The following is an 18,313-nucleotide window of genomic DNA, read 5'->3' as shown; positions in this document are numbered from 1 at the left end:
GCACCCTAGACTTCTGCCTCCAACTAATCTCATCTAAAAGAGTAAGCTTTTCAATCTTGGTACGGAGATTAGCTTGTTCTAACTTCTCCTCATCTGTTAAAGGTTGAGTCTCCTCTTTAACATCCAAGTCATTCAATTTGTTCCATAACTGCTGTTTCTTTAAAGTGATATTGCCAAACTCCGCTTCGTTCCATTTTTTTAGGTCCAACTTCAAAGCTGCCAACACCATATGCTGTTTATTTGTGGATGGGGAAGTGTTCTCAACTGGGCGGAATTAATGCAAAGATAGTACAGTTTCATAAGCATTAGTATGCTGAAGATGGAGTGAGGCGCCCTTTGTTGGATGGGTTACATTTCTCAGCTATTGATGAAGTGGAGGCAGGTTGGCTTTAGATAGACCAAAGTTTGGATAGTAGACCGAAGATTGGCATGTCAGGGGTATTGTGTAAGCTAGATTTGGAAAAATCTAATGATCATTTAAATCTGGATTTTCTCATCTATATGTTGTGATGGTGTGTTTTCAGTGCCGCGCGAGGGAGGTGGGTTTATTATTGGTATATTTACTCTGTTTTTCTGTACAAATGAATGTTAGTCTGAGTGGTTTTTTCCACTGTTTATGAGGTCTGAGATAGGGCAACTGGGGATTATATTTTGGGATTCACACTTAGGAATTCGTATGATACTGTGCTTATGACCTAACATCTACTTCTGTGGATGATATGTTAATATTTTGAGGGGCTGAACCAGAAATGATGTGGCATTTGAAATGTGTTTTTGTTATTTCAGGCTAATTTAGGTTTTAAAGATAATCAGAATTGGTCTTGGTGGGCAATGCAGAATGTAGAAGCATTGGTAGATAGTTTGGGATGTATAGTATTGGTGTTGCCTTTCACATACTTGGTTCTCCTGGCTTTCAATGAAGCTATATTACTTAACAAAAACAAGGGGGATAGGAGGTGCAATATTTCAAGTGTCAAAGAGCAACTTGGCCTGACATTATTTACATCGGGTTGTTAAAAAGAAAATTAAATGAAATAGAGTAACATATTCTCATGCTAGCTGGATCCCTAATCTGATAAATCCCCATCCACACTGATACTTAATGTGCCCAGCCAACTTTCAATGAAGTTATATTGCTTATAAAAAAAAAGGCGGGGTGGAGGTGCAATATTTCAAGGGTCAAAGAGCGACTTGGCCCGACACTATTTACATCGGGTTGCTAAAAAGAAAATTAAATGAAATAGAATAACAGATTCTCATGCTTGCTGGATCCCTAATCTCATAAATCCCCATCCACTGCTCTCCAACCTCCTCACCTCAAATGTAGCAAGAAAAATCCAACCCACCATTATCCTGCCTGTATGTTTCAAAGCCTCCCCACTACCTGCCCCAGTGGCCAGGTCCTACTCTTAAATGTTGCTTTTGTCTGTTTCACCACTAATAGGACTTTTCACAACTACGTTGCAACCACTCATCAAACACTATTATTAATTTATGCTCTCATTGTGGGAATTGTGGCTTAGAGGCTGTAGCAGTAGTGATGGGTGGTCTTCGATGAGAGTAGTGGTGGGCTTGGCACATCAAGGCAGTGATAAATTTCCTTTAATTTTGTCACACAGGTCTAAATGGGGGATGGGTGATTGGGTTAAATGCAATGGTTATTTATTTTGTAGAATGGATGGTGTTGATAGGTTTTGACAGTGGTTGAATTTTGATGGCACTGAGATGAGCTTGATAGTGTAGGACTGGTTCACCAACAATTTTTTATAGGAAAGGCAAGTCAGGCTTGCACCTTGATGGTCTTGGCTGACTTTTTGATTGAGGACCTAGTTTTAGCTTCTTCTCTATGTTTCTTGCTACCCATGTAATTTGATTTTTACTTATCAGTAGTCTATCTTTTCTTTTTGTATCTTCTATGTATTGCGTGGAAATTTAAATTTGAGACGTTTGTGTGGATAAAAGTGTCTATATTGAGCAAGAAAGGTTTCGTCTGAGAGGTTAGTTGCAAGATTTGGTGCTGTCTGCTTTGTTTTACTTTTTTTGCAAGAGCCTAATAATCAAGTGTTCAAAATTTTAAATGTGTTGAATTCAACCAGAATTTACCCAAGTCTTTATTTTGAAGATCTAATGATTGGATAAATGCACTTGGAAGCCTTCAATGTAATGCTTTTTAAAATTTCTCTATGTTTGAACCACTTAAAAGATTCTAATTTCTAGGTGAAGTATGTATATGTGGTGTATGTACTTGTTCTCTCTCTCTCTCTCTCTCTCTCTATATATATATATATATATATATACATATATGATTTCTATAATTATAAAAGAAGTAAAGCACCATAGAGACGGTGAGATTATGGCTTGGTGACAAGGTTTGTGCATGACACATACGTTGAATGTAATACCAAGACATTTAGGATGCCAAGGACAAAAAATAAAGATTAATTTGCGTGTGATGAATTTACCTAGGTTTTGAGGGCCCTCTCCTAGGGTAGGATTGTGCTTTTTTATTTCAAATTTTATCCATGTTGATAGTTACCCTCCTTTTGCATCTTGCAGAAACACAGCACCAGTTCAATGCACGTGAGAGTGATTGGGGTTTCACTTCATTCATGCCTCTTGGTGAACTTTATGACCCTGGTAGAGGTTATCTTGTGAATGACACATGCATAGTTGAAGCTGATGTTGCTGTACGTAGAGTTGTTGATTATTGGTCACATGACTCGAAGAAGGAGACTGGTTTTGTTGGACTTAAAAACCAGGGAGCTACATGCTACATGAATTCTCTTCTTCAGACACTGTATCATATACCTTACTTCAGAAAGGTTAGCATACTTGGTCTTTGTAATTTGTCTTATTGCTGTTATTTCACAGTGATACTTCATATTTAATATAAATCTATACTTTTAATTTCAGAATGTGTATCATATGCCAACCACCGAGAATGATATGCCGACAGGGAGCATCCCTCTGGCTTTGCAGAGTTTATTTTACAAGCTCCAATACAGCGACACTAGTGTAGCAACAAAAGAGCTGACAAAGTCTTTTGGATGGGACACATATGATTCTTTTATGCAGCATGATGTGCAAGAACTTAATAGGGTTCTTTCTGAAAAGCTGGAAGATAAAATGAAGGTATACAGAGGTTCCATAATATTGAACTTCTGCACTTTTTCTTATATGTTCACTTTGGTGGTTATTTGAATTTGAAATTGTTTTGTTAACCCAGGGAACTGTTGTGGAGGGTACAATACAGCAGTTATTTGAAGGGCACCATATGAATTATATTGAATGCATCAATGTGGACTATAAGTCAACAAGAAAAGAATCATTTTATGGTACATATTTGGGGTTACAGCGAAGTACCATATTATCATAGATGGATTTATGGACCTTATGGAACTTTTTCATATATTAATTGTAGATCTTCAGCTTGATGTCAAAGGTTGTCGGGATGTTTATGCTTCTTTTGACAAATATGTGGAAGTGGAACGTCTTGAGGGTGATAATAAGTATCATGCTGAACGGTATGGTTTACAGGTAAATTTCTCTGATATATTGTTGTTTCCTTGTGAATTTTTGTTTTAATACATCTGATTTTTCTTGCGTTAACCTCTACTGTATAGTCTGTATTCATACCCTTCTTTCGGATTTCTCTAAATGTAGCTGGCATTTGTTCTTCTTGAATTGGATCACCTAATCCATAGATGTGTTTGCCTGAATGAAAAATCCTAGAGGATTGTTTTTAAAGAATGTTTCCAACTTTTTGACCTTTCAGGATGCTAGGAAAGGTGTTTTGTTCATTGATTTTCCGCCTGTCCTTCAACTTCAGCTAAAAAGGTTTGAGTATGATTTTATGCGGGATACCATGGTAAAGGTGAGTAGTAGAGTGGATTCAAATTATTTTAACTTTCATGGTATATTCGTTTGATTCCTGTATATGCTTTGCAATTTTGTTTTCATGAGTAGTTTTGCACAAAGAAACTTAGGTGTCCAAATGCACAAAATAGAAAGAAAGAAAACAAGGGTATGCCCCCGGGGCATTTCAGTTCCTACAGTTTGCTACTGGATGTGCATACTTGAATATTAGTTCACCATTATATTCACATGAAAATTTACTTGGCTTCTGTACTGTAGTTGGTATCACTGACAAAATCATATTCTGGTTCATAATCCTCAAGCCACACGTCTTCAGGGCCACATCATGTCATTTAATTTAAAAAGATAACCGAGTGGAAAAAAGTCATACTCACCATACTTTTTTTAATTTTTTTTAATTAGTAAGAATAATTTTATTGAGGAGAGACTTCTTTATGAAAAAAAAAAATGAAGTAGCCTAAAGAATTGCAATTGAAGAATATTTACATATGAATTGACTCTATAAAATTTTGAACCGAAGTACTATTTGTGAGACCCAAAGCAAAAGTCCACTCATATAGAGAACCAATGAAAGATGCTAGCAATTGAGTTGCTGTGCACTCCACATCTTCAAATGTACATCCATTTCTTTCCTGCTAGATAGTCCATAGCACACATAAGGGTACAAGGTTCCACACAGCTAACAAACTATTAGGGCCTTCCCTTGGAATATGATTCCAGGCTGTTTGATGTGGGTTGTGTGGACAGAATGAAATTGTTGTTCCTTTGAGAACATTGAGAAGATGTTGGTAGAGGTAATAGATCTGTGCTAGCGTGGTCTTTTTGATTGGTCTTGGTGCTAGGGTTTTATGGATTGTTCTTCTCTTTCAGAGTTTATGTCTTCTCTTAGAATAGCCTCTTGATTTCTTTTTCTTTGTTGTCTGTTTTTGTTTTCCTGTGTTCATCATGAACACCATGTATTTTTTTTTTCTTTCCTTTTTTCGTCAATAATATTAATCTTATTGCCTATCACAAAAAAAAAAAAAAAACTATTAGAGTCTTCATTCCGCCATCCACTTAATGAATCATGAACCTTCTTCGGTAATGCCCGTCGAATCCCAAACATCCAAAAAACATAACACCATAAACCTTAAGCCACAATGCACTGTATTAAAAGGTGGTCCACAGCCTCCCCATTGCATTGACACATGCAACACCAACTTGCCATTGTATAACCCATCCTCATAAGATTATCACAAGTAAGAATTTTCCCTAAAGCTGCTGTCCACACAAAAAAGAAACTCCACAGAGAGCCTTAACCCTCCATATGGCTTTCCAAGGAAAAGGCATTGAAGATGAACCCCGCAAGGTCTTGTAAAAAGATCTCACAAAAAATTGCCCATTGCTTCTTAGTTTCCATCTCATCTGATCTTGCCCCTCCCTATTGGGAATATCAAATTCTAGCAAATGGAGGAATGAAGCCACCCTATCAATCTCCCAATCATTAAAATTTCTCATGAATTCCACACTCCAACTCCTCCACACCACCTTTTTTTTGATAGATAATAAGACTTTTATTGAGAAAAAATTGAACATCATGTTTATGATGGTGAACATTTTGAATAAGAAAACAAATACAAAAAGATCAAGAGCTAAAGGAAATAGAAACTAAAAAATCAGATACAACACAGTTCGTACACCCCCAAACATGAGCCCAAAGAAACAGAGTACGAAAAAGTAACCATTTTAGATGTTCTAATGTTATCGCTTTGTCTTCAAAAATGCGGGCATTACGTTCTTGCCAGACTAACCACATTAAACATGCCGAGACCATATTTCAAATGGTTGAAAGATGCTTTCAAAACCAATTTCTCCAAATAAAGAAGAAAGAGTTCACTGACCTTGGCATTACCCACTGGATCCCAAACACTGCAAAAAACTTCACACCATAAAGCGTGAGAGAACTTACAATGAAGAAGAAGGTGGTCCATTGATTCCCCGTTGCAGCAACATAAGCAACACCTATTAACCAGAGGCTGACCTATTAACTCCTCCACACCATCACCCCCTCCCCCTCCCCCACCTCCTGTATCTCTAACAAAGATTCCATAGAAGCATCCTTATCCAATGCAGTTTCAAATAGCATCAGAAATCTCATCTTCAAAGGTTGATCCCCACACCAACAATTGTGCCAGAATTGGATTCAACCACCAGAGCCCACCTCAAAATGAAGGCAGTGTAAAAATCAATCTCCCCACATTCTGATACTTTTTTTTTCTTGGATAAGCAAAGAAAATTTTATTCATAGTCTTAAGGAGTCACCCAAGTATACGAGAAGTATATAGCAGGGGACCAAAACAATTAAATACATAAATTACAAGCATCCATCAAATCATAGACCAAAAAAATAGAATGACTTCCTATGATAGACATTCAATTGGATAGAGTTTTAAAAAAGAACAGTTTAAATCGGCTATACTGCTAGACTCTTTTCAAAATCTTCTAAAACACCGGTTGTTTCTCTCTCACCAAATGCACCACTTTTTTTTTTGATAGGTAAAAATATGTGCATTCAAAAAAACACTACCTTATGCAAAAGACATAAGGCAGAGAGATAAGTACACAGGGAAGAGAAAAAGAAAAAAGAAAAAAGAGGAGAAAAAACTAAGAACACATAAGAGAACTAAGAAACATAGGGAGAGATTCACTAGAGGTGAGTCCCCAAGCCCTAGACCAATCAAACAGAGTGCCACTAAGAGAGGCCAAAAGCTGGTCGTCTGAGCTTTCCATGTCCTCAAACGTCCTCCTATTGCGTTCCCTCCAGAGACACCACATCAAGCATAAAGGAGCTAAATTCCAAATGCTAGACGAATGCTTTCCAAGCCAATTCTACCAACTGAATAGAGTATCCGCAATCGATCTAGGCAAGACCCAGGACAACCCAAAAGATCTAAGAACCAAACTCCATAGTCTAGAAGCCTTTCCACAATGTAATAACAAATGATCCGCCGTCTCCCCATTACAGCGGCACATGATACACCAATCGACAAAATCCAACCCTCTTCCCCTCAAATTATCCCCTGTAAGGATCCTATCCCAAACAGCAGTCCACACAAAGAAAGAGACACGCCGAGGAGTCCTAACCTTCCAAACCCCTTTCCAAGGGAAGATAATAGGCGCGGAGCTTCTCAACTTATTGTAAAACGAACGAATATCAAAGACCCCGTTCTTTGTCAACTTCCATCGCATACGATCTACATTTTCGGTGTGAGGAAGATTGGAGCCCAATGTTTGAAGAAAATCATCCACTTCACGCATCTCCCAATCATTAGGACTCCGAATAAAACGAACATTCCAAACCTTCTCCGCTCCTCAATCCCCAACCGTTCAAGAGAAGAGGCCACCGATGCCTCTTTATTGGATGCAATCCCATACACGCTCGGAAAAGACAACTGAAGAGGAGACTCCCCACACCAATGGTCAGTCCAAAGCTTCACTCTATCCCCCACCCCTACCTCAAAGTAAGTATTCTTGCTGAAATCCTCCCATCCCATTCGGATACTTCTCCACAAGCCACACCCATGCGCCCCTCTACCTAGCTTGGACTTCCATCCCCCCCAATCTTCCCCAAACTTAAGGGCTATGACTCTTCTCCAAAGCCTTGTCTCCTCAATCCCAAACCTCCATAACCACTTCCCTAGTAAAGCTTTATTAAAGGTAGTTAATTTCCTTACCCCTAACCCACCATTTTTCAAAGGTGCACACACCTTATCCCACCCCACCAAATGAAGCTTGGATTCCCCCCACAAGAAATCCCTTTGCAACCTCTCAATTTTATTGGCCACATGCGTAGGGATGGTAAAAAGAGACAGATAATAAGTGGGAAGACTAGACAAAGTGCTTTTAAGCAACGTTAGTCTTCCACCTTTTGACAGATACAACTTCTTCCAACCGGCCAACTTACGCTCAAAATTCTCCAAGATAGGATTCCAAACAAAGAGGGGACTTGAAGGACGCCCCCACAGGCATACCAAGATAGGGCATAGGCAAAGATCCAATCCGGCATCCCAAAAGCTCTGCTAAGACATGGATATTAGGAACCTCCCCAATAGGAACCATCTCACTTTTCAGCACATTAACCTTAAGACTGTCACACGTTCGAAAACAAAGAAGAAGCATCCGGATATAAAGAATCGCTCCTCATCGCATCGCAAAACGAATCGTGTCATCCGCAAACAATAGATGCGATACACAAACCCCTCCCCTCGTCTACCGTGAGCCCTAAAACCTCGAATTAAACCAGCCCTTCAAACTCTTTGTAGCATCTTACCGAGAACCTCCATCAAAACCAAAAACAACATGGGCGACAAATGGGTCCCCTTGTCTCAACCCCTCGAACTCCCAAAAAAATCAGCCGGGGTCCCGTTAAACAACACCGAGAATTGGGCCGTAGATATGCAAGTGCGGATCCCCCTACCCCACCTCACCCCAAATCCCATTCTCCTCACCAAATCAAGAAGAGTCTCCCAACTCACATGATCATACGCCTTCTCAATATCTAATTTGCAGATAACCCCTTGAATCTTACTTTTAACCCTTATATCTACACACTCATTAGCAATGAGAACCGAATCAAGAATCTCGTCTACCACCCACAAAACCTGCTTCCGAGACTCGCATATCAACCGATCCAAAACCTCTTTCATGCGATTTGCCACACCTTGGCCAAAATCTTGTAGACACTCCCTACCAAACTAATAGGTCTAAAATCTCGAATATTGGAAGCACCATTCTTCTTAGGGATTAAGGCTAGGAACGTTGCATTTAGAGATTTTTCAAACTTACTGTGTTGATAAAACTCTTCAAACACAAACTCTAGGACATCTCTTTCCACAAGCCTCAACAACCGGTGATAAAAAGCCGAGAGAAACCATCGTGACCTCGGAGCTTTATCTCCTTCCATCTCTTTGACAACTCGAAGGACCTCCTCCTTTTCAAACCTCCGTTCAAGCCACCTCTCCAACCCCTCTATCCGAACAAACTCCAATCCTTCCACGAAAGGCCTCCTCCACTCCTCGCCCTTGTACAAATTTTTATAAAACCATGCCTTGGTCGGCCATCTCGATTCGTCTTCATAGGTAACCCCATTCACTTCCAACATACTAATATGGTTATACCTTCTCCGAGAATTGGCCATCTTTGTGGAAAAATTTGGTATTGTTATCTCCTTCCTTAATACAAAGCATCCTCGATTTCGTCTCCACGAAATCTCTTCCAAAGAGAGAAGATTCTGAATTTGGGATCTCAACCCACCTCTCACCTAACTCCACTACGTAAAGACCATGCTCCCTTCCCTAACGTCCAATAATCTCAAAGCCTCCAACAATTCTTTTTTCCGACGCTCTACATTTCCAAACTCACTCCGGTTCCATCGAATAATATCTCGCCTTCAATGCCTTCACTTTCTTGGCAAGAACAAAGCTGGGGGTACCTGAGATGGAGTATCGATTCCACCAAGAATGAACCCTCTCTTTGAACCCATCCGACTTTAGCCACATGTTTTCGAACCTAAAAGGACTTTTCCCCCTTACAATCCGTCCTGCCTCCACTAAAATGGGGAAGTGATCTGAAATAGGACGAGATAAAATCCGTTGGGTCACATCCGGGTAGTGATCCTCCCAATCGAGGGAAACCAGAGCCCTATCTAACCTAGACATCGAGGGCTGATCCGAACCACTCGACCAAGTAAAACTCCCTCCTTCCAAAGGCAAATCTATCAAGCTAAGCTCCTCAATGAACTCAGAAAAGTTCTCCATTGCCGGGGTGAGACGAGAGCCCCCCAACCGTTCACTTGGGAACCTAACAATGTTGAAATCCCCTATGTAACACCATGGGACCTCCCAAAGTTGCTGAATACCAATCAGTTCATCCCACATATGCCCCCTCAAGTTATTATCATTCGGACCATAAACCCCAGAGCAAGCCCAAATAAAACCGTCCCCCAAGCCCTGCCACCGGATTGAAATGGAAAATTGACCCACTAGAACCTCCAACTTTTCTAAAACCCTCCTATCCCACATCATCAAAATCCCACCAGCTGACTGATCCGCATCCAAAGCCACCCAATCTACATAGGCGCTCCACAACCGCAGATCAACCGACAATCCATGCCTGCGAGTTTAGTCTCTTGAAGGCAAACAACATCACAATTCCAATCCCGTAATAAATTTCTAACTACCAAACGCTTCCGCGAGTCGTTCAAACCTCGCACATTCCATGACACCATTCTTAGTTTCATTAAAACTAAAAAACTCCCTACTGCAGCCTCAGACAAGCAATCAAGGAAAATAAAACTATCGTCCATCATAATTAACCAAGGAAATCAAATTCCTCAACGCACTCTTCCCTTTTTTCTTGGAGGCAACTTTTGGTTGAGCTACCTCTTTCCTGTGCACCAGCTTGGTTGCCTCAATCTCCGTCTCAAGTCTTTGTAGGAGCATAATGCACCTCTTCTCATGTCGACCCAAAGGAAGCCCCATCAACTTACTGAAACTGGGGAGTCTCTGTTTCACCCAATTAGACACCGCCAAAGTGTTAGCCAACAGCCTCACCCTCGCATTTTTATTCAATTCAGCAAATACAACCACCCCTGTGGATTAATAGACATCAAGTGGGGAAGAGCTCTCTCGCTTCACCTGTGGCCTCAACCGCAAAGGCCGTTTCGACCTCGACAAAGCCAATACCGATTGATTAGCCTCAATCCCAACTCTCGGTGGACTTAGGACAGAGGTAGATAGCTCGAGACCTTTAACGTACCTTACACCTCTCGTTTCAAAGATTACCCAAAGTGAGCAGAGACTCAACGGCACTAGGCCCACCGTAAAAGAGACTCATAGCCATCGCCATAGTCTCCGCAGACAACCCAAATGCTCCGAAGAAGAAATGTGACACCAAATCGTGCCTCATGGTGTGAAGAAGGCCAATATCGGCCCTATCCTGGGCCCGCCGTGAAGCCCCGGCGAGAGACCCATCGGAAAAGAGTCACCGTCCGCCACCGAGACGGTCGCCGGCCCACAACTGGTCTCGGTTTGGGTCGCCGCGCTCGTCGCCGTCGTCGGAGCAGTTGTCGCACTGAGGTGACCTTCTCCGATAGCTCCGGTGACTCCTCGGCAGGGGCGAAGTCAACCCCGATGGCATCCTGAGCCTTCGTAGCTTCGTATGATGCTCGGACTTAGCCAAAACTTGATCTTTCGTACTTAAGAGACTCGGTTTCTCCTTGGTGGGCTAACACTCACTTCCACTTACTTGGGCCATTGGGCTCGAATGAAGGCCCACTTGGAACCCATCTTTATCTAAGTCCACAACAAATATTAGCCCGTGAACCACAAGGCTCCCTCTCGATCTCTAGATACACATAAGGAACTCCTCGGACCAACTTTATGCCACGCCACCCTCCTTTTTCCTTCGCAATCACTTCTATGGTCAAGCCGTTACCTCGCCCACACAAGCTTTCCAACACAAAATTTTCCAAAAGCATGTTCGTACCCCTTTGATTTGAAATTCAGCCGGGATTTCCTTTGAATTCCTACCGGTTTTGTTATACCCACATTAAATGCCTCTCCAGACCGCTCCGAGAACTCCGCAACTCTATCTTCTAAAGTCATCGGACCAGCCAAGCTCACCGGGTTCTCGTTTCACAACCGGGTTTTGCTTCTCAAAATGATTTTTTCTTCTGACCTGCACCTCATGCCCACGCACCACATCGGCAAAGGATGTAGAAGATTTAATCCCTGAATTATTCTTAAGGTGCTGAGCCACAAATTTGTACTGCCCAATCCCACTATTCGCATAATTATCGGGTTCCAACATCTTCCTTAACTCTAACCCAAACACCCTCCATCCATTCTTAGCTCTGCCTACTGGAATAATAATGGACCTCCTAGACCCGCCCACTTTAAGTTCCGTCAATCGTAGGAACACGCCAAAAGAATTGGAGCTCCGTTGAAGGGTATAAGCGAAATCACCTTCCCTGAACGAAAAAAAATACTTCGAACTGGACCCAACGACTAACTGTTCTAAGCTCTTCATCAGCCATTGTGCCACTGTTTTACCCATGAAGACCGACTTCATGAAGTACCTACACCGCTCAAAAATCCTTAAAGAAAAATACCGTCCCCCTTCCTCTACAACCAGTTGAAAAAGTTTGGATTCAATAAAAAAACTACGAACGCCACCCATGATCAAGGCAACTACAAACTCTAAGCTCACAATAAGACTGAAAACTATGCTACTCTTTTTTTTTTTTTTTTTTTTTTTTTTTTTCAAACCAAATGCACCACATCAAAAAATGAGGGACAACCATCCAAATAACACCATTAAGATGATGACCAAAGTTTCCTTGCCAACATGTAAGGAGCTCAACCTCAGTTTTTGGCATTGTCTAGTAGTACCAAACAAGGTGAACACCATAGACCACAACTCAAAAACGATAAGAGAATGTAGTAAAATATGATCTACTGATTTCTCCATTACTTTTGCACATATAACACCAATCTAGAATCAGCACCTTCTTCTTACTTAAATTATCAATTGTCAAAATAGTTCTCAAAGCTGTAGTCTAAACAAAAAACGTGACTTTGGAAGGAACCTTTTGCTTCCAAATACTTCTCCAAGGAAAGTACTGAGTACATACACCTAACAAAGTCTAATAATAATTGCTTACCTCAAAGCCCCTGCTCTTAGCGAGGGTCCAACACATCTTATCCTCACCAATACCCCTCAGCGAGACTCCATATATAAAATCCTAAAAAACAGACAAAGATTTTGATTCCCTATCATGAATTGCTCGCAAGAATTCTAAGTCCCAAAAAAGAACCCCATTAGGAAACTGCATGAGATCAGCCACATAAGCCTCCTTATCATTGCTGATTCTAAATAAAAACACACTCAAAGTATTATCCCCACACCAAACACCATGCAAAAATTTCACTCTAGTCCCATCTCCAATTTGGAACTGAATGTAGCAAGAAAATGTAGACCAACCACTACTAGTAGTTTTCCATAAACTTACCCCATAGGTGCCTGGAACATAATTAGAGCACCGATCTCCCTCCTTAGTTCTGTATTTAACCCTTATAACCCTTCTCCATAACGCTTCTTTCTCATACCGAAATCCCCACAACCATTTTCCCAAAAGCGCTTCAATAAAGTATCTCAAATTTCGAATTGCTAGACCCCCTGAATCAGTTTCAGATTTTGCAAGATCATTAGAGCTTCTTGTCTTAGTATATAGGAGCTTAGAATATACAACCTCTTATAGTTTTGGGCTCCATGGATGGTTTTTCTTTTGTCTCATATTTCTAATTACTTGCCTGTGAACACCTGTAATTGAAATTGCCTGTTCCACTTTTTGGTGACAGATAAATGACCGCTATGAGTTCCCTTTGGAACTTGATCTTGATAGAGAGAATGGCAAATATCTATCGCCAGATGCAGATAAGACTGTTCGCAACCTCTACATACTTCACAGGTATTAATATTCTCAGTTATTGGGTTTGATAATATGTCCTTTACTTATTGGGAAAAATCTTTGATTTATTTGGTAAAATTTTTCTAGACAGTTTCATAGATATATGAAGTAATTCTTCTGTTGGATAACATCTCATGGGAATATAGTCTGGAACACTGATGAAATGGATTAACGACATTCGTCAGTTTGTTTACTCATTAATTTGTTCTAATGAAATGAAAATTGCCCATCTTATTAGCAGTGCTTCTTTCAAGCATTCTTCTGCCAGAAGTCCGAGAAGGGTATTGTTTAAAGTTTGTTGATTCACTCAAAGTTCTCTAGACATTTGAATGTATGATCTAGATTGGTTAGCTATTAGATGGAGAGTTTCATCTATATATTATGCTAAGATTGAAATACTAAAGTGGTGGTTACTATGTGTCTACATATAATTTCTTTGCCTGTTCTAGTATATTATTAGGTAATTACTTGAACATTGCTACCATGATGCTATGCCCCTCGCCAACTCTGATTAAACATTTTTCTCTCTATTAAAGCAAGTGAAGCCAATGTGGATATGGATCCATCTTTGTAGTAGTAGATCTATCTACATTCTTAGATAGTGACAGCTAAGAAGCATGTGCACTCCAAACTATTTGTCATATTCGTGTCAAACACTCAAGGGACACTATTCCATGTATGTTCTTAGTATGTTGGGAGATTTTTAAAATTTTTTATTTATAATAATTTCTGTTGAAAGATTTTAATAGTTGTTATTTATTTTGAAAACTTAAAATGAAATTGTTCTTAAATATATTAATTAATTGTTGTATCCCCACCATGTTGCGTCCTATTTTTTCAAGAATTGCTGTGTCATTGTGTCTTGTGTTGTGTTGTGTTCATGTCCAGGTTTTTTTAGATTGACAGTCATACTATTGCAGGTTTTGGTGACTAGTCTGTAGACTCTTTCTTTGTTGATGACCTTACCTATCTCTGTTGGAATGACATTTGTATAATTTTAAAATTTTTTTAGAGGGTACTCTTTTATTTCTGATTAGTTGTTATTTTTTATTAGTTTTACCTAGAGTTTCCCATGACTAATGGATAAAACATAAAAATGCAACAGCGGTATATGAAACTTTTGTGCTATTTCTTTCTTTGATTACTTAAAATAATATTCATTGATGCATTTACTGATCGTAACATCCACTATTCTTTCTTTACAGTGTTTTGGTTCACAGTGGTGGGGTGCATGGTGGACACTACTATGCATATATCAGGCCAACCCTATCTGATCAGTGGTAATGCATATCGAAAAATTTTAACTACTTTCAACACTTTCAATACTAATTGTTATCTCAATAAACTTTTGTTTTATATTTTTGTTTTTGCAATTGACCTATTGACCTTAAAAATGTTTACTCAAGTTTTGTTTGTTAAGTGGTTATGGAAATTCAATGAGGAGAGTCAACATTTTTGGAGACTTGCTTTTGATAAAAAAATATGGGGAAGCATGTGGTGACTAGACCTTTGAAGTGGTAGTAAGACCTTATAGGTGTAGCCTGTGAAAAGGTGTAAGACCTGATGGATAAATTTAATGTCAATATTTCTTCTACTGTAGGGTTTTGGCATTACTGGACCTCTGATTGCTAAGGACAGAGATGTATCTTCTATATTGAATTCAAGATGGGAGGATGGACCATGTTATTGGAATTTGAGATTCATTAGCGCTAAACTTACACATAAAACTTCAATGGATTTTTTGTACTCTCATCTCAATTTTGATAGTAGAGCAGGTCATATTAGATGGGATTTGAACAAAAATGGTAAGTTTTGTCTGTTCTAACTATGCAAGGTTGAGGGGTACAACTTTTTTTTTTTTTTTGATAAGTAACGATAAAAATATATTAGAGAAGAACACAGCCCCGTACATAGGAAATGTACTAAAGAGGCAAAAAATCAAGAAACCAAATTACAATGATCAAGCAAAACAGAAAGGGGAAGACAAGAAAAAGATGGTAAAACTAAACACCATTCCAGAAGAGTAAAAAAGAAAAAAGACTTAATCTCAAGAATGGACCGATCGTGACCCTCAAAACTTCTAGAATTCCGTTCCCGCCAGATACACCACATCAAACAGTGCGGCACCATCCTCCAAATCACTATATTGTGATGACGCCTGAAATTGCAAGCCCAACAATCCAATAGATCCACTACCCTTTGCGGCATCACCCAACAAATACCAAATAAGCAAAAGACCATACTCCGCATCTCAAAAGCTATAGGACAGTGAAGGAGGAGATGATCAACAGATTCCCCACACCTTTTACACATATAACACCACTCAAGAACAACAAAGTGCCTTTTCCGAAGATTATCAATAGTAAGAATCTTGCCTAGAGCAGCAGTCCAAGAGAAAAAAGCAACCCGGGGGGGAACCTTCGATTGCCATATCATTTTCCAAGGGAAGGGAGTGGCAGTGGGGGGAGGGGAAAGGGAGTGATAATACCCACTCACCACAAAACCACGGCTGCTAGCTAGCTTCCAACAAAGCTTGTCAGAACCTACACCCCGCACCTTTGTGGAATAGATTAAAGCCATATACGAATCCAAAGAGTGTGACTCTTGATCATTCACAAAACGGCGAAATTGTAGGTTCCAAAAAATACTCCCATTTGCATAGCACATAACCTCAGAGACCGAACGTAGCTAATTGAAAGAGCATTTGGGGTAGCTAGTTGCCTACGAACGTAGATTTTTTTTATATTTTATTTGTAATTTAATTTCAAATTTTAAATTTTTTATGGACAACTACTTTGGTTAAAATTTAAACTGGGCAATCTTATTAGATGGAATGTGATTATGATCCATTGAAGCTGTATGTGTAAGTTTAGCAGTCTGTGGATCACTTGTTGCTACATGGTTCGTTTGCATATGAAATGTGGTCTTTTGTATTCCTTGCATTTGGGATTCAAAGGGTGATGCAAGAGAAGTTGATAGATATCTATGCATGTAGGAGAGGGCTTTTTGGATGCTAAGTCTGATTTGGAAGGTGATTCACTGCATTATGTGGACAATTTGGGGATAGGAATAATTAATCTTCGGAAGGAGTAATGAGAGCTATTGTTGAGATGAAATCTATATTTTTACATTCTTTGTTCAGAGTATTATGGATCAAGGTTTGCAATAAGGATTACTTTAAGTTCATATCTCTTTGCACTAGTTAAGGATGAACTTACTAGACTGATTCAAGATGAAAGACCCTTGGTGTATGCTTTTTACAGATTACAGTCTTAGTGAATGAAAGTGAAACTAGACATGGAGTTGATACCAAGCTGGAAATTTGGAGGGATGCTTTAGAATCTAAATGTTTTTGTTTAAGTAGATAAGAGTACATGGGGACAAGGATGGAGAGGTTGTAAAATTTGATGGTCAAGAGATAACGAAGAGTAAGTGTTTTCTATATCTTTGATCAATGATTCGTAAGGATGGAGAGATCGAAGAGATGTGAATCATTAGATAAGAGCATGGTGGATAAATTGGAGAATTGCATCGGGACTACTGTGTAATTGAAGAATACCTTCTAAGTTATAGGTAAAGTTTTACAAAAATGTTACAAGACCAGCTATGCTATATGGGTATTGAATGTTGGGCTATCAAGAAGCAACTTGTTCATAAAATGAGCATGTGCAAGAAAGAAAATATAAAAATAAAATGAGCATAGTTGAAGTGAAAATGTTAAGATGGATAAGTGGAAATGCATAGAAAGATTAGATATGAAAAATAATAAAATTCATTAAAGATGGGTGGTTTATTTTGATTTGTAGATCCATGAGGGAGAGATATTGGAGATAGTTTGGTCATGTGCAAGGGAGGGGAATTAATGCACCGATAAGGAAGAGTGGTTTGATTCAAGTCGAGCCAACTAAAAGAGGTAGAGGAATGCCTAAAATAACATTAGTAGAAGTAGCATAAATAAATCGGCACTCTTTTGAGGATACTGAGAAATCCTTGGTTCAATAACAAGCTCTATGCCAGAAGACTTTATTTGATTGGTCTAGGTGTTGGGGTTTCTCGGATTGCTCCACTATTGTCGAGTTTATTTCTTCTCTTAGTATTGCTCTTTAAGTTTTTTCTTGTTCTTTGTTGATATTTGTTTGTTTGTTGCTTTCATTGTGTTCACCATCATGAACACCTTGTATTGGCTTTCATTTGTTTTCAGTTTGATTTAATAATATTCTTATTACCTATTAAAAAAAAAAAGTTAATTAAGGTGGCAATAGAGACTATGATTTTGGATAAGAGAAAATGGCAGAGAACAATGTATGTGCAGACCTTGATTAGTCTATTGAGGACCTATAGTTGACTCCAAAGTTTTGGGCTATTTCTTTGTTGTTATTTGAATATTGTACTATGTTTTGGTTATCTTATGATTCCATGGATCTCTTTGATCTTGGATTGTATTTCTTTAGTAGATTCTTACCATCTTAGAGTGTTTTTTTTTAAATAAAATCATTCATTACTTATTAAAAATATGGTTTATGAAAGTTTTCAGCGACAGCCATTCTCATTCCTCCATAATGCTTTATCTGTGATTTACTTAAAATGAAAAAGTTCTTATTGATTTATTGCATTGCTTGCTATGCGACTATACTAAGATGATAGCAGAGCAAATCTACCCCCCTCTCTCTCTCTCTCTCTCTCTCTCTCTCTCTCTTCAATTGAAAGGGAAGATAATCTTTGCAGTGTTACTTCTTTTATCTTCATTTTTCCTAGTGACTTCTTTCAGTGCTGGGTTTTAATTGGTTCAAGGTTTTTGTCATTGGTAAATGAAGTGAGCTGTGGATTCTTGGAACTGGAGTGATTGAAGATCATTCATGTTTTTTGATATGTAGTCAAGTAGCTTTGGTTTCCTTCTGTCAACGATCCTCCCAAATATTTCTTGATATT

At 39.2% G+C, this 18,313-nt stretch overlaps 1 protein-coding gene across 5 annotated transcripts in view; it reads left to right on the top strand.

Annotated features, from left to right (window-relative positions):
• Window positions 1-18,313, top strand: part of LOC142615675 (ubiquitin C-terminal hydrolase 12-like) — a 53,722-nt gene that overhangs the window by 10,137 nt on the left and 25,272 nt on the right. For all 5 annotated transcript variants that reach the window (XM_075788432.1, XM_075788430.1, XM_075788429.1 and 2 more), the window contains exons 5-11: window positions 2,557-2,822; window positions 2,914-3,132; window positions 3,227-3,335; window positions 3,422-3,537; window positions 3,776-3,874; window positions 13,275-13,384; window positions 14,590-14,664. In XM_075788432.1, the coding sequence (XP_075644547.1) occupies window positions 2,557-2,822; window positions 2,914-3,132; window positions 3,227-3,335; window positions 3,422-3,537; window positions 3,776-3,874; window positions 13,275-13,384; window positions 14,590-14,664 (994 nt within the window). The remainder of the gene's footprint in view (window positions 1-2,556; window positions 2,823-2,913; window positions 3,133-3,226; window positions 3,336-3,421; window positions 3,538-3,775; window positions 3,875-13,274; window positions 13,385-14,589; window positions 14,665-18,313) is intronic.

The sequence above is a fragment of the Castanea sativa genome, chromosome 11, assembly GCF_040712315.1.
Source record: "Castanea sativa cultivar Marrone di Chiusa Pesio chromosome 11, ASM4071231v1".
Taxonomy (NCBI): domain Eukaryota; kingdom Viridiplantae; phylum Streptophyta; class Magnoliopsida; order Fagales; family Fagaceae; genus Castanea; species Castanea sativa.
Note: the sequence above shows the minus strand (reverse complement) of the source record. Positions and strands in the feature narration are given on the sequence as shown.